This window comes from Manis pentadactyla, chromosome 11 (genome assembly GCF_030020395.1).
Source record: "Manis pentadactyla isolate mManPen7 chromosome 11, mManPen7.hap1, whole genome shotgun sequence".
Classification (NCBI taxonomy): domain Eukaryota; kingdom Metazoa; phylum Chordata; class Mammalia; order Pholidota; family Manidae; genus Manis; species Manis pentadactyla.
The window spans coordinates 45,792,570-45,818,087 of NC_080029.1; the positions used below are offsets into that span (position 1 = coordinate 45,792,570).

The 25,518-nt window shown below is 38.6% G+C and overlaps 1 protein-coding gene across 2 annotated transcripts in view; it reads right to left on the bottom strand.

Annotated features, from left to right (window-relative positions):
* CGRRF1 (cell growth regulator with ring finger domain 1) overlaps positions 1-25,518 on the bottom strand; it is a 44,541-nt gene that overhangs the window by 11,850 nt on the left and 7,173 nt on the right. For both annotated transcript variants that reach the window (XM_036918294.2, XM_036918289.2), the window contains exons 2-5: positions 12,557-12,696; positions 5,383-5,560; positions 5,079-5,226; positions 145-252 (exon numbers count right to left, since the gene is read on the bottom strand). In XM_036918294.2, coding sequence (XP_036774189.2) covers positions 145-252; positions 5,079-5,226; positions 5,383-5,560; positions 12,557-12,696 — 574 coding nt within the window. The remainder of the gene's footprint in view (positions 1-144; positions 253-5,078; positions 5,227-5,382; positions 5,561-12,556; positions 12,697-25,518) is intronic.

Below are 25,518 nucleotides of genomic sequence, written 5' to 3' on the forward strand. Positions count from 1 at the left end.
ATTACTCTTTAAATCGGGGGGTCATAAGGGCTGCTGAAATATCATTAACTATATTATATGTACATAAAATATCTCTTTAAAGATGGTTATTCTTTGAAACTGCAAACAAAAGAGACTGAGATAAGACTACAGGACACAACTTACCTTAAGATCATGAAATTGCCCTTGAGCCAGGAGTAAATACTGATATAATATTCTACAGGAAAGTTTATAAGTCTTGTCAGGAATATGAATTACTGACACCATGGAAATCTAAAATAAAAATTGAACACTGGTCAATACTTAACCTCTTTATATTATCACACATGAGTGAAAAATGTTTCTCAAATAATAAAAGGCTGATAAATTAGAAAACTTACAATAATTTATTTAAACCACAATCACCAAAGAGGAACCATTTAGTGACATTTTTGCCAGAGTTATTTTAATTATACTCAAATTTGCAAATTTAATGTGATCCCAACAAAAATACCAGTGAGCTTTTTTATAGAGCTGTAAGTTGACTCTAGAACTTTCATATGGTAAAATAACACATAAAAATAGCTAGGAAAACACCGAAAAGAAAGCTATGAGGGGGAACTACTCCCAGACAGATATTAAAACATACTACAAAGCCTCTAAAATTAAAACACTGTGGTACTGGCAATGAATAGACAAATGGCTGGAGCAGAATAAATAGCCCAGAAACAGACCAAACTCAAACATGATAAAGGTGGTCATCTCAAATCATGGACAAAGATTATTCAGTGCAAGATTATTTGTTATTACAGAATGCTAGAGACTACCTGACCATCCTACCACAGAAGACTGGCTACACAACTATGGTTCCTGTACACCCTATATACGATGGAGTGCGATGCAGCTGTGGAAAAGAAGAAAAATCTGAGGAAGATCTCTAGAACTGATCTGGAGTCATTTCCAGATGATGTTATGAGGTGAAAAAAGCAAGAACACATACAGTGTGTTCTTTTGTATAAGAAAGAATGGAAAATAAGAAATATATGTATCTGTATCATCTTATTACAAAAAGAAACACAGGAAAGATAAACCAGAAAACTGTGAACTTGTTTATCTACAGAATTGGGGCATGTGAGAATGCAGGGCAGTGATGAGGGCAACATCTGAGTACCCCTTTTTATACAGTTTTTTGACTTTGGGGAGAACTAATCCAAGTAATTTATGAGCACACAGTTTGACCATAAACCCTCAGTCTTGGGCAGGAAGTAGGGAGACAGCAGTTTGAGCACCAAAATACAGTTGACCCTTCAATAACCCGGGTTTGAACTGCACAGGTTCACTTAAACGTGGATTTTTTTCAATTAATATATTGGAAAATTTTCAGAGATTTGTGACAATTTGAAAAAAATTCATTTCCTCTAGCTTATTTTATTCTAAGACTACAGTATATAATACATATAAAATATGTGTTAATCAACTTTATGTTACTGGTAAAGCTTCAGGTCAACAGTATAGGCTCTTAGCAGTTAAGTTTTGGGGGAGTCAAAGTTATACGTGGATTTTTGACAGCATAGGGGTTGGTTCCCCTAAACTCCACATTGTTCCAGGGTCAACTGTAATTAAATCCTGTAATGAATTATAAACCACTAGAGGAAAAAGGAATTCATGAAGCCATAAGGCTAGCATATTAAATAAATGGGATGTCTCTTCCCTATAGTAGAATCAGGATGGGGGGCTGGCTAGGGGCTGGAGTTGGAAAATAATAATTTTGCAGCCATCATGGTAAAGATAAAATCTGGTTAGAATCATCGGCGGGTATTAAATCCAAGGGGAAATTCTGATAGAGAGCAGGATATTGGCATGGTCTTAAAGTGCCTCCCCATGGATGAGAAAAAGAGCCTTCCCAGGAAGGGAGGAGAACCTCTGACGGGGGGCCAGGAGAGCGCGCAGCAGGACCTCCGCAGCCCACTGACGGAAGACGCCAACCTGCAAGCTGACCGTGACAGAACAGCAGGTGGACAGAATGAGGACTGCTCTATCTTACAAAAAGGGGGTGCATATGTTGCCATACTCTTTAAATGTCGTACTAATGTCCTAAAAGACCAACAAAGGCCATAGCAATGCTCTAGATTGAAGGAGGCTAAAGATAGATGACAAACACAGTATCTGACTCTAGACTAGAAGTTGTATTGGAGGGGACACTTGTAAAGAATACTGTTAGGTCAAATGACAAATTGAAATACAGGTAATAGGCTGGATAAAATATTATATCAATGATACATTTATAAAGTTAATAACTGTATTGTGGTGATCAAGAGAACACCTCTATTATTAAGAAATACGTGCTAAAGTATTTAGCGGCACTGATCATGTATTCAGCTTATTCTCAAATCACTTACATGCACGCATACATATGCATGGACACGTAATAATGCAAACAGTACAGATGTTAACAATTAACAATAGGAGATCTGGGCAAAGGGCATATGGGTATATTTTTTACTTTTTTATTTTTGCAAGTGTTCAAAATTATATACAAAATTATCTGAAATTACTATCATGCTAGTTGTAAATATATATGTAGATGTAAATATGTATTTGATATGGAAAAGATGTTCAAAATATAAAATGTAAGCAGGTCATAAAATAGTATGTATAATTTGATCCTATTTTGTTTAAAAATGACTTGTATAAAAGTCTAGAAAGACACAGACAAATATTCACAATAGTTATCTTTGGATGATAGAATACAGGTGATTATACTTTTTCCCTTTGGGCTTACCTAGATTCTGTTCTAATTCTATTTCCTACCATAATCATGTATTATTTTAGTAATACAGAAAACAAACTAAGTGAAAATGAAAAAAATTTCCAAGTCAAAATCTTGCAATAACAATCCTGCTTTCCTTTATCTACCAAAAATAACACATTGGTTTCTAGCAAAACTATGTGTCATATTTTATTATTACAATAGGAAAGAGTTTCTTTCTTTCTTTCTTTTTAGACTTAGGGTTTCTGATCCCCAGGTAAAATACTAAAAAACAAAATGCTCGGTTTGCTTTTAAAATTAGGAACAGAGACCATTAATACAAAATATTTACCATTCACACACACACACACACACACACACACACACACACACAAATATTCATTAGTTCCAGTATTAGGCCCAATTTGAGAGATAAGAGATGGAGAAGCAAGATTAATAGGAAAAAAGGACGGAACCTTCTAAGGACAAAAGACAGAGAAGAGGCCAGGCAGGGCGACCCTACCATATGCAGGAAAAGAGAAAGGTTGCTAGGCTTTGGGGGCCAGGCACCCTGGCTGCCCTGTAGGAAGAAGCCTCCCCTGACTGCAGATGGGCCCCACCGTCTCCACTCCAGTTGCATAGAGGACCTGATAACAAATCTTTCTGTTTACAATGCCATTGAAGTGTACACTGAAAAGTAGTTAAAATGGTCAATTTTATGTTACATATATTTTACCACACACACACACACACACACAATCCTCCTCTGTTCAGACTAAGGAAGAAAGTCAGAAAACAAAGAAGACCTTGAGTGCCTCAAGTAGACAGAAGGCCCCATCAGTGAGGGGAAAGGAGCCACAGGGAGACAGGCAGGAAGGGGGCAGATCCAACCCTTTTGTTCTGAATGACACGAGGGAGGCAGGGCAGCTTACAAGACATGGTGGACACAGCGCTAAGAGAAGGGTCACCCTGCCTTCTTTGAGAAGAACGCACAGGCTGGAACTGTGGCACACCAGCTTAACGGGTCTTACTTCTCTGCAGCTGAAGTGGGTGGGAGGGACGGAGGGACCGAGGGGGAACCCAGCTCCCCATGAACACCGCCCCTGCACGTGCAGCTACGGACCTGTGCTGTCAGGCTCTCTGAGGCTCACTGACATTGCTTGGTGCAACTTTTTTTTCACTTATCAAAGTTACTGAGCACCTATTGTCTTCCAGGCAAATGTTACGTTCTGGAAATACACTGCTGTAAGTATGACTTTTATTTGGAAAAAACAAACTGACTTTAGCTCATGGAATTTCAATTTGATAAGGTTAAAATCCCAAAAAACTAGAGAGGCATAACTGTAGATGAGCAGGGTCTAGATATCCCAGTATGGGTCTGTCCCCTTCCAAAGCTCAATGCTTACCTGTTTTGGGGAGATTCCTGTTGGAAAAAAATGGTACTGGTGCAGGATAACAAAGGCTCGGAATCAAGCCCTGGTTCCATCTCTTACTTCCTGAATAATTGGAATTTTTCCTCAGACTCTTTTTCAGTTTTTAAGAAGGATATTTGCCCTAACACATTAGGTTGTTCGAAGGAATAAATCAGTTAATGTTAGTCAATGTACTTTGCATATTACAAAGTTGTTATCATATCTTTATTAACACACATATCTATATCATGCACTTCAGAAAAGTAGTTAATTGTGTATAAAGGCATTCTTACCATGGTATGATTTCACCAAGAGTCTACCTCATGTATAAGCTTCTACCATAGAGGAATAATGGCTCAGGTCCTCTTAGATCTCTAAGATGCTTTTATCTACCTAATAGGGATAAGCTACCAGACTAAAGAAATAATTAGCACATAATGAGAAAAGGAGATTACTATAATTGCTGAAAATACAGGGACCAAACACATACAAGATGTAGGTACCTCTGGGGCTATGATGGAAATAAGATAACTGTAAGCATGCAAAGAAAATAGTTCATACTGTCTTAAAATTGAGCACTTTACATCATTACAATTTGTTCAGGGCCAAAAATGTTAAGAATAAACATGCTTTCCAACAGAATTTTTCTGCATACCAAACACAGAACACAGAATGATGAAACTAACTTAATTCAACTATAATACATCTTTTATTTTCTAAATAAAATCATTTCTTACAACCCATATGGAAAAAAAACAAGTCCTACTTTGCAGGAGCCACTGCACATATAAAAATCATACAGGTATATTTCCCATGTATTCATTTTTCAAGAAAAGTGTGTCCAGGCCAAATATATATCCTCAAAAATAAAATAAAACTTTTTCTATTTCACCACATAATTAGTAGCCATCATCCAAATCACTTCAAAGTAATGCTTCCAGAATTTTTAAATTACTTACAATATCATAAATTTCTCGGTCATCCTCATCAGCTAGAGTCAACAGCACTACCAACGGATAGCGGGATCTGGGCACTGTACCAAAGTCTTCAGTTTTAATATCTCTTGGTAACTGGCAATATATTTCTTCTTTGCTCTCTTTTTTAATACTTCGTAAAGATGTAAAGGTAAATTGTCACTATAATCAAAAACAGAGTAATATAACAAGGGTGACCAATAACAACTTAACAACACTTTATTTTATCCATAAAAAGCCTAATGTTAAAATTTTCATTTGCTAATGGATATATCAGATAAAAGGATACAAATACTGTTCTTGATAGAGATATTCACTGTACAGAGCATCTTCCAGTGCTCGAGGAGTGCTTATTCGGAAACAATGGAAGGGCTTCTGCAGAGCTTCATATAATTTTTGAACACTGCACCCCCAGTAGCATGTAAGAAGGCTATCTTCAAGACAATCTGTTGTCAAAGTTATACCAGCTGTACGAAAACAAGACAAAGAGAAGAAAATTACCTAATGTAATTTCCAATAAAATAATACCTAATGAGTAGTAAAAGCTTCCTTCTGGATGCTGGCCAGGCTGAAGGGTATGTGCCTATAAAATAACTCATTAAAGGGTATGAGCCTATAAATGAAAGAATCAGTCTCTAAAACAAGAGATATAAAAAACTCAATTTTGAAGTGCTCTCAGTAAACTTCTTCTTACCACCTATATACATTTATGCTTGGAAATGATCGATTCTGGAGGAGGGGCATGCCTGCAAGACTTTTCCCACATAGATTTTAAAAACTGAAATACAGTTCACTACTGATAACCTACAACTCCCAATAGTGTATGTAATCCTAACTACAAGAAACAGTGGAGCTGTCTCCAAAAGTGAATACACACAACCTTGTAACTACAAGAAACAGAGCAGAGCTGTCTGGGAAGTGGATACATACAACCTATGGGGTCCACAAGATGATCACTGGAATAGGAAAAATATTAAAAAGAAATTGGGCTTCACTAATATTAGTATACACATTGACAATGCTACACTCATCACACGGTTAAGGTCCCAGGCAATATACAAAATATCCTGAGGAAAAGAGTGGGGATCCCAGAACAGGGAGGGCTCAACAGTGGTGTCTTCACTCACTTGTTTGCTTTCAGCACTAATAAAACATAATTTGAGTGAACCTGATTAAATGGACATATAAATTATAAGCAGACATAAAAATCATATAGTTTTAATTATTGAACACTTACATAGGACTTATTATCTACTACCTACATGACTTTTTCCCTCACTCATGGCAGCTGTAGTAATATCAAGTTCAAGGGCAGCAATATTCAGCACCTCTCACTGCCAGCAGTGCAAACCGCAGCACCCAGGATGCAGTGGCCGTGGTGCACTACTGGACCGAGAGGGCAGTTTCAGGCATTGGTCCTAGCTAGTCAACCTTAGCCTCTGACTCTGGCTCTTCAAACCTTACAGAAAATTCTGTAAGCTACCCAATATCCTTTTATTGGATTCATTTCTGTTGCTTGCAAATGGGAATTCTGCCTGACACGTTTTTTAAAAAGGTGATCAAGAGTATGTGCTGGAAGAAGATGCCTAAACACAAATAGGTGCTCCACAAAATACCAAAACCTGATTGAGTTTTTCACTTTTCTTTCCATTATTTAGTAGTATGTACACAGGATCTCAGATTCTGAGTATGTATTATAGCAATTTAGGAATATAGTAAATTAGGGCAATTTCTAATCATAGTTAAGCAAAAATTTTAATTGTCAGGAACTTTGCATAGTGGGTAATTGGATCAGAATTTGATTTCAAATTTTTATTCTATTTCAATCATCATGTATTAATTCAAGAATGGAAAATTCAATTGGCTATTTTTTTCGATTAGTATTAAATAACTGAAGAACACTCCATTTATACAAATTTTTAAAATATGTATACTAAAACTCACACATACTTTTCTCAATGCCACTAGAGAGTCCCACGATTTGAGGCAAGAAAAAAGGTTGGAAGTACACAGGAAAGGGAAAAGCAGAAAAAGCAGATTTTAAAAAGTGGAAAAAGAAAAAGAAATCCATAAAATGATTTAATATTATTGTATTACTGGCAAAATGTGAAAAATGTGAAAAGATGTATATATGGAGCACTACTTCTATCAAAATGCTAGAATCCACCCAAATGACCATCATAGGGGATTAATATAGTATAGGAATACTCTATAATAAAGTACTATGGAGTTCTTAAAAAAGAATTAAGGCATGTCAAAATAACTGTATATACTACTGTGGAATGATCTTCAGAATATAATGTTAAATGAAAAAAGCAAGGTGGAAAAAAGTATATATACTATGCTACTATTTATCTCACAGGAGAGAATAGTCATGTGTATGTGTTTGTTTAAACTAAAAAAGAACAATGGAAGGATAAGCCTTAAATTACAGAACATATGAAACCACCTAGTTTATTTGCTTTGTAATAAGAACCAGAGTTCCAGAGATTCAGAACTGCATGAAAGACTTGTTTACAGACTTTGTATACTTGCCTAAAATGGAGAGAGTATCAAGACAAATGACAACTAGATATTAATCAGACTTGAACATACTATGTCTCTGAAATTAATATTACATGTTAATGAAAAAGAACTATAGAATCTATAAAGTTCTCCTCCTCACAATCTTTCATAAGCTTATCCATTACACAGACTGAGAAGAGAAAGTATTGATTTACACTAACTAATGATAGTTCAAACACCTCTAAGCAAAACAATTCTCCCTTTAGTTTTTCCCACTTCTGCAAAGAGAGTTCCCATTCTTACATTTTCCTAGCCTTCTAAAATTCAATGCACACACAATGCCACCTTAGATCAAAAGCAGAGTTGGGACATAGCCTTAAGTCAGAAAATTCAGAATCCAAATCAAGTGGAGCAGCACGCATCATTTCTCTCAACCTGCCCTTACCTGCCTAGTTGTATCTGTGTAAGAGACAGCCTTGCAAAAACCTGAAGTAAGGACTACAGTCAAACAAGTTGAGTTATTACAAAAGGAGAAACTGTGGGGCAGAAAAGCCAATCTTCTTGAACAAGAATTCCTGAAAAAAAAGAATTAATGTACAAAGAGATCATGCATGAGGATAATAAAACCAGAGTATTGGGAGACAGAGATTTCAGGTTGTAGGGAATAGCAGTTCATAATCCCTCCGAAGATGCTAATCCTCTTTCTTTATGTGAGCTCTTACCAGGGTGAATAAGCCAAAATACAAGAAAGCTGTTTATAAAAGGACATCAGAATCCCTGAACCAAATGAATTCAACTCAACTAATATATCCTGAGTACCTACTTTAAATTTCATTAAAGCCTCTACATTGGGGACATGGAAACATCTTAAATACAAACACAATATCCTTACATAGTATAAAAAAAAATTCCTAACAACTCACCCCTAGTAAACAGGACTAAATGACTCAGATTAAAACTGATTATCTGGCTTATTTTCAAGTAAATCAGGTCTCCAGATATTCTGCCTCCCACCGTTATGTGCCAGGTACCTTGGGTAGAGTGGTGGAAAAAAGCCCTGAATTTTAAAATTATCTGCATATAAAGTGAAATAACTTTTCAAGATGTCACAATTACTGCTCAGAATATTATTTCAATGTCCTGGCTAGCCAACTTTACTGACACTCACTGTTCCAGTTTAAACAAGTGAATTTTATTCTGCTGAGTACAATTTCCATTCAAAGCCTTCGCCTATTTCTCCATAAATCACAAATAATGAATGATATGCATTGGTATTTTAAAAATTAAAATACTTCAATAAGTATGCTATAAGTCCACACATTTAACTTTTTTTTTCCATGTACTTCAGTAAAGCTACTATTGGTTAGCATCAGGTGTGTTGGGCATAGCTGAAAGATCTTCTACTAACTGAGTATTTTTCCATTTGCTACTGACATTTATGGGAGGGGGTGTGATGGTTCTGTTTGAGACTCTTTCAGCCTGGAAGAATTTCCTCACACTTTCTAGCTCACAAGAGTCCTGTGTGTGACTGCTGACAATATATCAGTTCTTACTTTGTCAGCATTTCCAGGCTTGTGGAAATACATTGCAGGAAGGAAGGCTTTGGACTGGTACATTTTTAAATTTAATTTATTTTATTTTGATATCATTAATGTACAATTATTTGAACAACATTATGGTTACTAGACTCCCCCTATTATCAAGTCCACCCCACATACCCCATTACAGTCATTGTCCATCAGTGTAGTAAGATGCTATAGAGTCACTACTTGTCTTCTCTGTGCTATACTGCCTTTGCTGTGTCCCCCCCCTGCTACATTATGTGTGCTAATTTAACGCCCCTTATTCCCCCTTATCCCTCCCTTCCCACCCATTCTCCCCAGTCCCTTTCCCTTTGGTAACTGTTAGTCCATTCTTGGGTTCTGTGAGTCTGCTGCTGTTTTGTTCCTTCTGTTTTTTCTTTGTTCTTATACTCCACAGATGAGTGAAATCATTTGATACTTGTCTTTCTCAGCCTGGCTTATTTCACTGAGCATAATATCCTCTAGCTCCATGTTGTTGCAAGTGCTAGGGTTTGTTTTCTTCTATGGCTGAATAGTATTCCATTGTGTATATGTGCCACATCTTCTTTATCCATTCATCTACTGATGGACACTTGAGTTGCTTCCATTTCTTGGCTATTGTAAATAGTGCTGCAATAAACATAGGAGTGCATATGTCTTTTTCAAACTGGGCTCCTGCATTTTTAGGGTAAATTCCTAGGAGTGGAATTCCTGGGTCAAATGGTATTTCTATTTTTAGTTTTTTGAGGAACCTCCATACTGCTTTCCACAATGGTTGAACTAATTTACATTCCCACCAGCAGTGTAGGAGGGTTCCCCTTTCTCCACATCCTCGCCAACATTTGTTGTTGTTTATCTTTGGATGTTGGCCATCCTAACTGGTGTGAGGTGATAACTCATTGTGGTTTTAATTTGCATTTCTCTGATGATTAGCAATGTGGAGCATCTTTTCATGTGCCTGTTGGCCATCTGAATTTCTTCTTTGGAGAAGTGTCTGTTCAGCTCATCTGCCCATTTTTTAATTGGCTTATTTGTTATTTGTTTGTTGAGGTGCATGACCTCTTTATATAATTTGGATGTTAACCCCTTATTGGATATGTCATTTATGAATATATTCTCCCATACTGTAGGATGTCTTTTTGTCTATGATGGTGTCCTTTGCTGTACAGAAGCTTTTTAGTTTGATATAGTTCCACTTGTTCATTTTTGCTTTTGTTCCCTTGCCCGGGGAGATATGTTCATGAAGAATTCGCTCATGTTTATGTCCAAGAGATTTTTGCCTATATTTTTTTCTAAGAATTTTATGGTTTCATGACTTACATTCAGGTCTTTGATCCACTTTGATTTTACTTTTGTATATGGGGTTAGACAATAATCCAGTTTCATTCTCTTACATGTAGCTGTCCAGTTTTGCCAACACCAGCTGTTGAAGAGGCTGTCATTTCCCCATTATATATCCATGGCTCCTTTATTATATATTAATTGACCATATATACATGGGTTAATGTCTGGAGTCTCTATTCTGTTCCACTGGTCTGTGGCTCTGTTCTTGTGCCAGTACCAAATTGTCTTGATTACTGTGGCTTTGTAGTAGAGCTTGAAGTCAGGAAGCGTAATTCCCCCTGCTTTATTCTTCCTTCTCAGGATTGCTTTGGCTATTTGGAGTCTTTTGTCATTCCATATGAATTTTAGAACTATTTGCTCTAGTTCACTGTGGACTGTTACATTTTTTAACTCTCAGTCCTGCTCAAGAGCCAGATGGGGCATGATAGCAGGTCCAAGCGCATGGCCACAGAGGTCAACACTGAGCCACCACTATTCCGCACATCTGAATCAGGCATGCTTTCTAAACAGCTACTTTTCTCTGCCATATCTTAAAATTTGGTCTTCCCAAGTGAAAAATGTCAGAATGACCTCCTTATCCATCAGAAGGCAGGAAAACGGTCCTATTTCCCTTCAATTCATTGGTAATGGCAGAGTATTTACAGCAGAGGAAGAAAAAGAAATTTTGTACTTTTTCATTATAAATCAAGATTCACTTAAGGTTGATAATCCCTATTGACTAAGTACATTGATTTTTGAGAAATGATTCTGGAAGTTAGGGGCAGGAAGGTAACTAGACAAGGATGGCCACAGAAGCCAAGGGAGCAGGGTGTCAAGAAGGAAGGACTGGCTAATTCTGTTAAACACTGCAGAAACAGCACTAACACAGGCCCAAGAGGACCCACTAGATTTTATAACTGCTAGGGGTTGAAGGTGGGGGCAGAAGTAGTAACTGGTGATCTTGGAGAAAGCCATTTCAGTAGAGGGATATCGGCAAAAATCAGACTGCATTGATCTGCGGAGTAAAAGGAAAGCGGGCTAAGAGGTGAAGGCAAATGCAAAATGGCTTTTAAGAACTCTGGCTGTGAAGGGAAATAGGTAAGTGGCTAGAATAAGGTGAAAAGCTGAGAAAGTTTTGGGTTGTTTGCTTTTAAGATACCAGAAAGGTGAGCAAGTGAAAAAGGTGATAGGGTCTCAGCCCAGAAATCTTTGCAGAGCTTCAAAACTTTATCTAGAACTGCCCACTCTACAACCCTATTTAACTATCACAAAAGCATTTCAAAGTCCAGAACTTCAAAATGAATGTATCACCTTTCTTCCAAAACCTGCTGTTCCTCCTGTAATAGGATCTATGAAGGGTCTGTGCAAAGAACCTGAGTATTCCTCTACTCTTCTTTTCTGTAGGATGTCTTTTTGTCTATGATGGTGTCCTTTGCTGTACAGAAGCTTTTTAGTTTCATATAGTATTTTACTATAAAATCCACCTTGTATTTTATCCATAACAAACTACTTACTATTTCTCTAATGCATTATTCTGTTTTTTTCCTCAGTACTTTGTTCATGCTTCTTTGAGAACCTAGAATTTCTCCCCAATCCTAAAATATAAACACCTACTTATCTTTCAAGACTCTACTCAAAAAAAGAAAAAATAAAGATACTCAGCACATTCTTCTTTTATGAAGCTTTTCCTGACTATGCCTCCCCACCTTAGCAAATTTAACCCTTCCACCCTTCCTTCCTTCTTCCTTCCTCTCTCCCTTCATTCCTTCCGCATTGCACTGAAATCCAATGAAAACTGCACTGTGTCCTAATAGATTTTTCTTATTAACATCTGTGCTACTTCATTCTTCTCATGCAAATGCCTCTGTTTCCTAGTTGCTAAGTTCCTTAGGAGCAAGGTTTCTGAATTACTAGTCTTTGTATAAGTAGTATGTAGAATAGCTCCTGGAACAAAATAAGTGCTCAATAAATGTTTGCTAAGTCTAATGATGAGAAAGCAATAGAGAAAGAAAATTAAAGGGCTAAGAAAGGGACATAGAAAAGGAGAAAAATATTTGGAAAATAGCCACTGACTTGCAATTGAAGCTGAAGATGGATTAGTGATTTCTAAGCCAAAAGGATTCTTGACTTGTCTCATTTGCTTTTTGAAAACTCTTGAGTTGAACTGGGTCTCTTCTGAGTTTCTGAGAATTACTGGAACATCCCAGCCAAACCTAAGAAAGGTAAAAATAAAATAATACATAATTTTAACAAATGTTGAAACTGCTATATGTAAAGTATGTTGTACTTTAGTTTATTTCTTTTGACATAAGTATCAGAAAAAGACATTAAGTTACTCAATTTATATTATATTGCAGAATTAATCTAGAACTGAGAGGTTAGAGGTCCCATAGAATTGCACATCTTGTTCAGCTGGCTGAACAATGTATTCGTGAACACAAGGAGCTCTATTGTTAATGTTACTGTTAATAACCAAGGAGTATAGTCATTACAGATAAATTGGACCTAATATAACAGCAAAAACATGGTAGAATTATCTAGTTTTTAAAAAACAAATACATATTTAATATGCATACTATATGGTATTATTTATGGGACAAGTGAACTTTAAAATGCCCAATATAACACTTTATGTAACATATTTTCTACTTTTAAATTTCACATAAAAATGTGATAATACATTCTGAACAGAAGATAGAGACTAAACTCAGTTCCTTATAAAACAAGAAAGCAGCAAGGTTTACTTGATTCAAATACAATTAACTTAAAATGAATACACATTAGTTAAACCAGGGGATTCTGCATTAAGATGGCAGAGTTAGGTTCATACTTTGATGCACTATGTTCTCTCCAAATACTTAGCAGTGATACATAAAAAATAAAGAGAAATCAAAAAGACCCTGCTGATAATGAGTAAACAAACTGCGGTGTGTTTAAACACAGAACAGTACTCCCCAGAATGAAAAGGAATAAATTATTGCTACAACCACATTTATAAATCTCAAAAACAACATGCTGTGTAAAAGAAACCTTACATAATGAATACATGCTAGATGATTCCATAATATAAAGTTCTAGAGCAGGAAAACCATCCTATGGTAGAAAAAACACAATAATGGAGGTGTAGGACTATGGATGGACCCAGAAAAGGCAAAAGGAAACTTTCCTATGGTAGTGGAAATGTTCTGTATCTTGATAGAGGTTTGAGATGTACAGATGATGTGTTTGGTAACACTTAAGATTTGTACATTTCATTGCACATAAATATTACTTCAAATGAAAAAAACTGTAACAAAACCAAATATTGAACTCTAGCTAATAATATGCAATGCTTTAGTACTTATGGATGAAGAGTACAACTTACTTTGAAGTGATCAAGAAACAAGATGGACTGATGGGTGGATGGATAGATGGACAGATATGTAATAAAGACATAGCAAAATGTTGATTGTAGAACCTAAGTGATAGGCATACGCTGTGTTCACTGTAAAATTTTTTCAAGTATTCTGTAGGTTTGAAAATTTTAAGCTAGGTGGAGAAATACAAGTACCAAATGATTTCACTCATCTGTGGAGCATAAGAACAAAGCAAAAACTGAAGGAACAAAACAGTGGCAGACTCACAGAACCCAAGAATGGACTAACAGTTGCCAAAGGGAAAGGGACTGGGGAGGGTGGGTGGGAAGGGAGGGATAAGGGGAATAAGGGCACTAGGATTAGCACACATAACATGGGGGAGGGAGCACGGGGAAGGCAGTATAGCACAGGGAAGACAAATAGTCACTCTATAGCATCTTACTACACTGATGGACAGTGACTGTAATGGGGTTTGTGGTGGGGACTTGATGATGGGGGGAATCTAGTAACCACAATGTTGCTTATGTGATTGTATATTAATGATACCAAAAGAAAAAAAAAAAAAAGAAAGAGAATTTTAGTAATAAAATATTAGAGAAAAGACACATACTGGATCAAAGACAAACCCTTGTGGATCTGAAAAGGGGAAGAAATATAAAGTAACAAGTAAGGCTGATGCCATGGCTTGATGGGTTCTGTGTCTGGCAGCAGGCAGTGCCAACTAAGTCTTCACATAGTCAGAAGGCCTTATAGGTCATCTGCTGAAAACAAGGGCCAGAACCATGTTTATAATTTGCATCCAGGAGCTGGGTTAGGCGAGTATCAATATCATTATAAGACTGGACTGTGACTCGGGATGTGGAGGGGGTGGGGCACATGTGGTCTAGGCATCTGAGTGGAGGCAATTGTAAAAGGGTTTAACACCAAGGGAGAAGACAAGGTGGTGGAGGGGCCGACACGTCCACTGAAATTAGGTTGCAAACTAAAACTCCAAAACACATGAATAAATGTAATGCCAAGAGAAAGTCAATAAAATTAACAGATGGAATAAAATTTCACTCTACATGAAGTCAATTTCATAGAACAGTGGGATAAAGCTGTTCTGGTCCTGCCTAAAAAAAGCTGAAAAGTAAGCCTCTAACAGGACAAACTTTCTAAGTTAACTTCATTCCCAAACAAAGCTCAAGAATGTTTATATGAATACAAAAACATCCAGCACCCAAAGGTAAAATTCACAATGTTTGGCATCCAATAAAAAATTAACTGACTTGCAAAGAAGCAAAAAAATAATGACTCATAATGAGGAGAGAAATTAACTGATAGAAACAGGCCCAGAAATGATACAGATAGACAATTAGTAGGTAGACAAGGACATCAAAATAATTGTTGTAACTGCACTCCATGTTTTCAAAAAGGTAAGTAAAGACTGAACATATTATACACAGACATGGAAGATATAAAAAAGATCAAATCTACTTCTGAGAATAAAAAATACAATGTGTGAGATGAAAAATATACTGGATGGAATCAGGTGGATAAGACATTACAGAACAAAAGGTAAGTAAATTTAAAGACATAGCAATAGAAAGCATCCAATATAAAACAGAAAGAAAAAAAGGCCTGAAAATAACAAAACCTCAGTGTGCTGAGAGACAACTTCAAGCAGTCTAATATAATTGTAACTGAAATCTGCAGAGGAAGGGTAGCAACTGTACAAGGAAACTATAAATAAATATCACTCAGGAACATAGATGCAAAAATTCTTAACAAAATTTTAGCAAATTAAATCCAATAAAAAGATTAATATATCATGACTTAGTGAGGTTTATCTAAGGAATGCAAGGTTGGCTTGACATAACATTAAAATTTAATGTAATTCACCATGTTAACAGATATATATATGTAATTATCTCATTACATGCAGAAAAAGCACTTGCTACAGTCTAATGTCTATTTCTGATAAAAACCATCAGCAAACTAGGAATGTACATGAAATTACTCAACCTGATAAAAGGCAGCAAAAAAAAAAATGTAGAGCTAACATCATACTTAATGAAAAACTGCTTTCCTTCTAAAATCAGAAACAAAACACTTAATACCCATGTGTCCTTAAGCAATCACTCAACTTCTGTGTAACTGTTTCCCCATCTGTAAATGTTTGTAACAGGGCTTGGCACTCTGTAAGTGTTAGAAATGATAATGTTGATGATGGCATAGACTTAGGGGTTGGCGGAAGAACTAGAAAGAAAAAACAAATTCATTAACTTCTCCTCTTTGATCCTCAAAATCATTTACCCCACATCTTCTGTCTCCACAGCTCACCATTGCCCCAGTGCCTCTTAGAGGTTAAGTCAGGAATGTGAAGTGGTAGGACAAGATACTACCTCCTAAGTAACACTTTCACCTTTGTTAGGAAAGAGTATAAAACCTAAATGTGATTTATTCCCACTAGGATGTTTAAACATTTTAACAGTAAGGTATTAACAAAGGGCCACGTGGTGGAAGCTGCTCGGGCTGAGAGTGGGGGTGGGGGAATTGATAAGGGCCTGGCAATACCTGTTTGAGTTTTTTAAACCTACCAATAATAAGACAAATGTAAAGGAAAGATAAAACCTGCTTAGGTGACATCTGGGAAAGAATGTGAACCCTGTGGTACTCAGCCAATGAGGAACCAGGGGAGGGACTAGCGCACTAGGAGATAAATTATTGGTGCCAAACTCCCCAGCTGTGCCTGCCCACCAGACAGCCGATCTTGCAAGACCGTCATTAAAGCCTCGCTCCGCTGTTCTTTTTGTCTTGGTGTCCACTTATTGAATTTGGACCAGTGAGTGTGTTTCTCACAATTTGGGGGCTTGTCCGGGATCCTCTTGCCTGTGCGAGGTGGGGGCCCAAGCGGAGTGGGAAGACGTGTCCTGCCCGGCTTTGGGCGGCCCGCTCAGTCTGGGCATCTCACCTTCGCATGGAAGCCGAAGGGAGACCCGAGACTGTTGTGCGGAGACAGCGTGACCGACGCAGGGGAGAAAACGCAGGCACAGCAGCAACCAGACAACCTAGTGCACGAGCCAAGGTGGGAACATTGGGCTATAAGTACTGCCTTGGTGGTTGGGCATTTTTCAGAGGTTGAGTGTGTGTGGCTGAGACGTGTAATCTCGGGGTGGGTGCAGGAAACTTCCATTATGGGGGGCTGAGTACACAGGGAACTCAGATGAGCTCCCTTGGAATTTCCCCCCAGATAGCCTGCTGGGGTGAAGGTTACGGTACTGGGGGGACGACTCCTGTACTGGGTTAAGGACAAACAAAAGATAATCAAATTCTGCTGTTTTGTCTGGATGAAAGTTAGATCAGATAAAAATTGGCGTTGCCATGTTTGAGTTATTTTTTGATGGTAATAAAGCCTCCAGTTCACCTGAGGAATCTGTTGGTTACCAAGGGCGCTTCCCCTATTTCCCCTAACACCAGAGAAGGGAAAGCTAGGGAGGAACTACAAGAGACTGCCCAGGACAAGCCCTGGTGTTGGGAGAGCACTGTGTGTTTTCCTCAGTCTCTTTCCCTGCCACAGCCGCAGCAGAGTTGAGGGGTGGGGACACGGCAGTGAAGCAGAGTGAGAGTTTTGTTTGGAGTTACTGGGGGAGAGAGAAAGTGCAGGCGGCCTTGGCAGGGTGGGGCCCCCTGGGAGGTTGGAGAGAGAAAGTTAAAAGGTTGTGCACTTTGAGGGTGCCAGTGGCCTCAGAGAGAGGAGCACCCCAGGGGTTGGGGGTTTCCTTTTTAAGGATTCTTTAAGAGTGTGGCCGGGACGTGGAGGTGTAGACTTGTTAGGTGGTCTCAAGTGTCTTTGATGAGACATTATATTTCTTATCAGTCCTCTAGGTAATTCTGCAAAATTAGCGTAACATAAAAATTTACTGCTTTTAGTCCCCTCCCAGGATAGCAGCTTCCAGGTTTGGGAGCATATCAGGACTGGCTGCCCTTCTTCCAAGGGGGGCAGAGTTATTGTCTGTTTGCTAATGAGTAAGTTGAAAATCTTGCTTCTTGACCTCCTATGTATTAAAATGTAATCTTTAGGATGAAATCCTTCCTGCCTTTTGCTATGTTGTTTAGGGCTGCGCCTGCATGCTAAATTGATTTGCCTGGGTTGAAGACTATTTGATTGGGGTTGGAAAGAAAAAAAATAGCATATAGGTAAAGTTAAAAAAGAAAAGAGGCTGGGCCTGTATGATTAGCATAATAAAGACAGGCTATGCTGAGGTACCCTCTCCTTTATCTGAGGAATATTCAAACATTCCAGGCCAAGTTGCTCCTGTCTTTTTGAGCTTTAATTAATTAATTCTGGGTCTTTTTAGTGGACTTTCCTGGCCTTTTTCTCTTTCCACCCCACTCATATCTATTTAACATTGGGACCCACTTTCTTGTCTCCCAACCTGTGGGTAAAACTGTAACATATCCAAAATGTCTCACCTGGCTTTGGCATATCTGCATATCAACAGGTGTTCAAAGGTGGAAAGAAGTATGGCTTTAGTGCATTTGCAGCTTTCCTCGGGTAGAGAGAAGTTCATCTCCATATCAATGGGTAATTACCTGGGCAATGAAAGGCTATTCTGTACCTGAGAGGTGAGGGAGAGGGCCGGTTTTTGGCTGATGCTAGAGCCTGAAAGAGAGAAACAGCCCCAGACCGCAGCTTGTGAGCAATAAATATAGATTTTAAACTTCATTTCTCCCTTTGACTGACTGCAGTTTTTGGAGTTCTTTTGCCCCAGGATTTCCTCTCCCTGGACTTAACAATGTAAGAAGGACTTAGAGTTCCCCTTGCCTTCTGGGGAGTCCACCAGGAATCCCAAGGTGTTTCCATGGAGAGAGGTCCCACTAGGACAAGGGGAAATTTGTTAATGCTCCCCTAAGGGGTACTGAGGTGAGAAATTTTAAGCATTGCTAGAAGACCCCCTTGGCCTAGTGGACCAACTAGACCAACTCCTGGGACCTAATATATACTTAGGTTGAACTTATGTCCATCATGAATATCCTATTCCCTGGTGGTGAGGGGGGGCGGTGATCAGGAGAGCTACTGTGTCCATTTGGGAACAAAAACACCCACTGGGCCAGGGTGTCCAGTCAGCGAAACAAAAGTCCCCAAATGTAGATCCTAGATGGGATAATAATAATCTAGGGGATAGAATTAAAATGAGAGATCTTCGAGGGCTAATTATAAAGAGAATTAGGGAATTGGCCCCAAGATCTCAAAATGTTTCTAAGGTGTTTGAAGTCCAATGGGAAAAGGAAGAAACCCCAACTGCATTTTCATAGAGACTCAGGGACCAGATGAGAAAGTATTCAGGACTTGACCCAGAAGCTGAGGTAGGACAAGGTCTTTTAAAAGTCAATTTTGTAACCAAAAGTTGGCCAGATATTGCTAAGAAATTGCAGAATTTAGATGGACGGAATGAGAAACCTATGGAAGAATTACTAAGAGAAGCTCAAAAGTGTTTGTTAGAAGAGAGGCTAGAAGCTTGTATTTCAAATTGTTAGAGGAAGAGCCAGACCCTCTCCAATGGACCCCAGGGGAACTGCAAATTCTAGAGAAATTGAAAGCAATCCTTAGTCACCACCCCAGTCCTGCCACTCCCATCTTTAGAGAAGCCATTTCACTAGTTTGTTACTGTTGAACAAGGTTCTCTGTAGGGTTTTGACCCAAGCCTGGGGAGGAAAGAAACAACCAGTGGCCTTTATGTCTAAACTACTGGACCCTGTCTCTTGAGGATGGACTGAATGCGTTCAGGCCATCGCAGCCATGGCCTTACTGGTAGAAGAGAGCAGGAAATTAACTCGGAGGAACCCTCATGGTCAGTACTCCTCACCAGGTTCGGGTCATGCTTACTTAATCAGTGGGCTGGGCACTGGCTAATAGATTCTCAAATTTTAAAGTATGAAGGAAGTTTACTTGAAAAAGATGGAATATGTGCTGGCCATGTCTTCTAACTTATCTTCTCTTAAGCTGAAAGGACTCCTCACCCAGACTCCCCCACTTGAGTTCTTTGCTCACTGCTTCCAGCCTGGAGACCTGGTGTTAGTAAAATCCTGCAAAGAAGACTGACTCCAGCCCAGCTGTGAAGGCCCCTACCAAGTGCTCCTGATCATGGAGACTACAGTGAGGATGGCTGAAAAGAGTTGGACTCATTACACCAGAGTAAAGAAACTGACTGGGGGATCTGGGGACAAAATAGAATTGGCAGGTGTCCCAGGTGGCTAACCAACCCTTAAGGCTGAAACTAAAAAAGAACCTAAAAATGTTAACTTTTATCCTTCTAACTCTGTATTTCACAGGCAAGTCGCAGGAAGCCCTAGAATGGGAAGGAACTCCTGGTTATCCTGTCAAACTGGTAATCAATATTACTAAAACATCAAGCCCCAAACCATTAGGTTTGATGCTTGTCAGGTTCTCTCTTGTGACAGCTTTCTGGAGATAATAAGTATCTCTGTCCTGAATGGACAAATCTTAATAGAATAAAAAAAGGCAAGTAGGCCCCATGTCCAAGGTGGAGCAGTGTTTGGTGGACTACCCAGTTTCAAGAGTGGACAGCCCCTCATGCAGTAGGAAAATCTTTAAAAAGAAAACTCCGCTTAGCTAAAGGAATTCCTCCTGACAATTGCCAGGATAGACTGTGTAAACCCCTTTTATTAACTGTACATAAACCTCAAGACAGACTCGGTGCAGATGTCATTGGAATAGATCCTGTGGGAAGGTTTGGTCTTAATTTAATCAAAGGCAAGACTTCACCCATAGTGGCCACCCCCAATCCTGAGGGAAATACTGAGCCAGAGCTTCCCCAAAATGACCCTAGACTAGTTACTGTAACAGAGATAAAATATCTAAATAAAATATCTAAAACAGACTCTTGAAATAGAGGTAGGTTATAGAGACACCAATGCCTGGGTAAAGTGGGTTAAATCTTCAGTACTTGCTTTGAATAAAAGCAATTGTTACGCATGTGATGCTGGATGGCCACAGGCGCAGGTGGTCCCAGTCCGTCTCGGCTGGGACACAGACCCTACTGGGATGAACTGCATGTTGGCCCTGTACCAGGACAAGGACGCTTGGGGAAATGAGACTTGCAAGGACTTGGCTTTACTCTTTCATGCACTAAAGAAGTCAGACCCAAGGGCAATCCCCTGTTTTTCTATAGGGAAGATGGATCACTCCTCATGCCTCTCTAGGCAAGGGGAAGGTTTTGGAACTCCTGTGGGGAACTTACTGACTTGTACCCATGTCTTAAATGTCTCTAAAGAGGGCAACTTCTCGAAGTTACGCATCCCGAGTGGATGTTTGGTGGTTCTGTAGAAAGGGGAACCTGCGCTACTCGTTGCCACCCACCTGGACTGGGACTTGTGCTTTAGTCCAATTGGCCATTCCATTTACCCTGGCATTTCTCTCCACACCCAGTGAAAAAATGTTCATAGAAGTCAAATGTATACATTGACTCAATAGGAGTCTCCAGGGGAGTCCCTGATGAATTTAAAGCTATAAATCAAATAGCTGCAAGATTTGAGTCGGCACTATTTTGGTGGTCCACCATCAACAAAAACGTAAATCATTAACTATACCAGGGATGCTCTTCAAGGAGTAGCTAGTCAACTAGTTGCTACCAGCAGGATGGCCTGAGAAAACAGAATAGCATATGTCAGCAGAAAAAGGAGTCTGTGTTATGTTAGGAGGAAAATATTGTACTTTTATCCCAAATAATACTGCCCCTGATGGTACTATTACTAAAGCCCTACAGGGACTCACCACTTTAGCTAATGAATTAGCTGAAAACTCTGGCATCAGTGACCCTTTTACAGACTGGTTGGAAAGATAGTTTAAAAAAATAGAAAGGTATGGTTGCCTCTGTATTGACATCCCTTGTTATAGTTGCGGGAGTTTTAACTGCTGTAGATGCTGTATCATCCCTTGTGTGAGAGGCTTGACTCAAAAGCTTATAGAGGCAGCCATAAACAAGATTAATTTGAGAAAGGACCAAGCATAAATTAAAATACATTACTGGGAATAAAATCAGAAATTCTTAAATAAAAAGAGGGGAAACTGTTAGGAAAGAGTATAAAACCTAAATGTGATTTATTCCCACTAGGATGTTTCAACATTTTAACAGTAAGGTAGTAACAAAGGGCCACGTGGTGGAAGCTGCTCGGGCTGAGAGCGGGGGTGGGGAAATTGATAAGGGCCTGGTAATACCTGTTTGAGTTTTTTAAACCTACCAATAATATTAAGACAAATGTAAAGGAAAGATATAACGGTCTTAGGCGACGTCCGGGAAAGAATGTGAATCCTGTGGTACTCGGCCAGTGAGGAACCAAGGGAGGGACTCGCGCACTAGGAGATAAATTATTGGCACCAAACTCCCCAGCTGTGCCTGCCCACCAGACAGCCGATCTTGCAAGACCGTCATTAAAGCCTCGCTCCGCTGTTCTCTTTGTCTTGGTGTCCACTTATTGAATTTGGACCAGTGAGTGTGTTTCTCACACCTTCTTTCCTTCTTCCTGTCATCCCTTATAGTGAAAAACATAAAACCCCACTCTACACATACTCCTTATCACGTTCCCTGGCCCCTTTCTCATCGTTTTGATTCTCCCCACCTCTACCTATCCTTTTTCTCCTTTACCCCAACTACCTGGCTCCTTATATCCACACTACCAGTAGTAAAAGTCGTCTCTCTACCCTAGAATTCTGATACCTTGGTGTTCATTTCCACTGTAGGTTCAAGCACTGTATTTCAGGTATTTTATCACGTTGTACTTAAAATTTTGAATTAAAGAATCCTTAAAGGTATAGAAGCCAGAAATCCCAAAAGGCAGGGCTTTGGAGAAATATCTGGAAGCAGGCCATTGTAAGCATGAAACTCCTTTGTAATATGCTTTATATACTCCATGGTGTATCTGGTTTTAATTTAAAAATTATTTCTCCAAATCTTAAGATCAATGTCGTAGAAAGATAAACCACATCTTCTCTATGGTTTGGTATATACTTCAGAATGGAACAAATAATTTGAGATGTAAAGCATTGCTTCTCTTCAAGCATGCTTATCCAAGGTTGGCCAAGCATCACATCAAAAGTTGGCAATGCACACCTATTATTAAAGAAATTCGCCTCTCCAGATTTTTTATTTCTCTGCCTCATGCTTAATCTTGGGTCTACATTTTTAAATATCCTGAGCTCCTTTACTTATATTGGTATTCTGAATCTTGCTCAATCTTTGGCCTTTTTTGTGAAAGGGAACACACATAAAGTACACAGAATGTGGGTAAAATTGTAACATTTCCAGAGTATCTCGCCTGGTTTTAGTGCATTTGCATATCCTCAGGGGTGAAGAGTTCTTCTCCATGTCAATAGGTAATTACCTGGGCAACTGAGGGTGTGTCTGAACCTGAGAGTTTAAGGGGAGGGGCTGGCTTGCTTGTCAGCCTGCTTCCTTCCAGAGCAGGGGAAAGAGACAGCCCTGGACTGCAGTCTGTAAGCAACAAACAGGTTTTAAACTTTATTTCTCCCTTCAACTGATTTCAGTTTTTAGAAGTATTTTGCCCCGGGACTTCCTTTCCCCGAACTTACACAGAACATAGCTCAGTGAATTACAAAGTAACCGTTGTTCAGGTTAACAACTAAAACAATGTCTTCAGAAAGTCTCCTGTGTCACCTCCCATGCACTACCCCTTCCCTTTCCACTATCTTAACTTCAATTACTGTGATTTAGTATACCCGTTTTTGAATTTTATGTAAGTGGAAGTATGCTGCATATACTTCTGTTTCCTATTTCACAACACTGTGCTTGAAGATTCATCACTGTAGCTATACTTAGTTTTTTTTTTTGTGGCTGTATAGTGTGCTGTTGTATAAATAGGCAGTAATTTGCTTACTCATTCTACTCTAAAGAGACATTTAAGTTGTCTTCATGTTTTGGACATAGTGAATAATGTGCATGTGGACATTAATATACAAGGCTCTTGGTGCACATACATGTATGTGCACTTCTGTTAATGTATACACTGGGAATGGAATTTCGCAGTCATAATGTCTGTGCTGTTCAACTTTAGTGGATAAGGCTAACAATTGTTCTATGTGGTAGCATCATCTTACACTCCCACCAGCAATGAATGACCTTGCTTTATATCCTTGCCAAAGGATTATTCTGGTAGGTGAGTGGGGGCATTGTACTATAATTTTAATTTCTATTTCCCTAACGACTAATGAGGTTGAGCACTTCTTTTACATTAATTGCTACTTGGACACACTCTGTTATGAAAGCCCTTTTCAGATCCTCTCCATCTTTTGTTTTTTGTTTTTGCTTTGTTTTGTTTTTTAAATTGGTCTGTATTTTTTATTTATAGAAATTCTTTATATGTTCTGAATATGAGCCATTTTTTAGATATATCTTCATCTCTTCTATATCTTGCCTTTTCACATTCATAATGGCATCTTTTGATGAACAGAGTTCTTAATTTTAACACAAAGTTATTAAACTTTTCCTTTAAGTTTAATGTTTTTGCTCTTTGGCTTCTCATTACTGCCTTATCTATCCTAACACTGCTACATTTCTGAATTACAATCTCAACATTGTATATTCCCATTCCTTTAAAGGAGTGAGCTAAGCATGGCTAGAGTAGCCAGCACTTAGTCAAGGCTCTGGGTCCATATTTGACTTCGCCAGACCTGTTTTCCAGACATCCTCAAGCTTTAGAGGAAAAAAGAGGCAAGGAATAGAACTCACTGTGTAATAAAGTGACATCAAAGTCTAACCAAACCTTTTGTCGTAATATTATGCTTAGTGTGTTTTTTTGGGCAACTGACACATTGATGACTCATGTTGAATTTTCAGCCTTGTATAATTCTAAACCTTTTCACAGGCCTGGCCCAGAATGAATGTGCTCATTTTTGCACAAAACCCCACTACTTTCACAGTTCCAACTTGTTTGATGTGGGCCAATATTTCTGTCTTTAATGCATTACTCAAAAGCTAATACGCAGACATGATTTGGAGTAAGGTTGAAAATTGGAGACTGGTTACCTCACACCAGTTAGGATGGCAAACATCCAAAAGACAAGTAACAAATGCTGTTGTTTTATGCACCCCTACGTTTATCACAGCACTATTTAAAATAGCCAAGATACGGAAGCAACCTAAGTGTCCTTCAGTAGATGAATGGATAAAGAAGATATGGTACATATACACAATGGAATATTATTCAGTCATAAGAAGAAAACAAATCCTACCATTTGAAACAACATGGAAGGAGCTAGAGAGTATTATGCTCAGTGAAATAAGCCAGGCCAAGAGAGACAAGTACCAAATGATCTCACTCATTTGTGGAGTATAGCAACAAAGCAAAAGTGAAGGGGAACCCTCCTACACTGTTGGTGGGTATGTAAATTAGTCAACTATTGTGGAAAGTTATATGGAGGTTCCTCAAAAAACTAAAAATAGAAATACCATTTGACCCAGGAATTCCGCTCCTAGGAATTTACCCTAAGAATGCAGGAGCCCAGTCTCAAAAAGACATATGCACCCCTACGCTTATCACAGCACTATTTAAAATAGCCAAGATATGGAAGCAACCTAAGTGTCCAGTCAGTAGATGAATAGATAAAGAAGATATAGTACATATCCACAATAGAATATTATTCAGCCATAAGAAAACAAA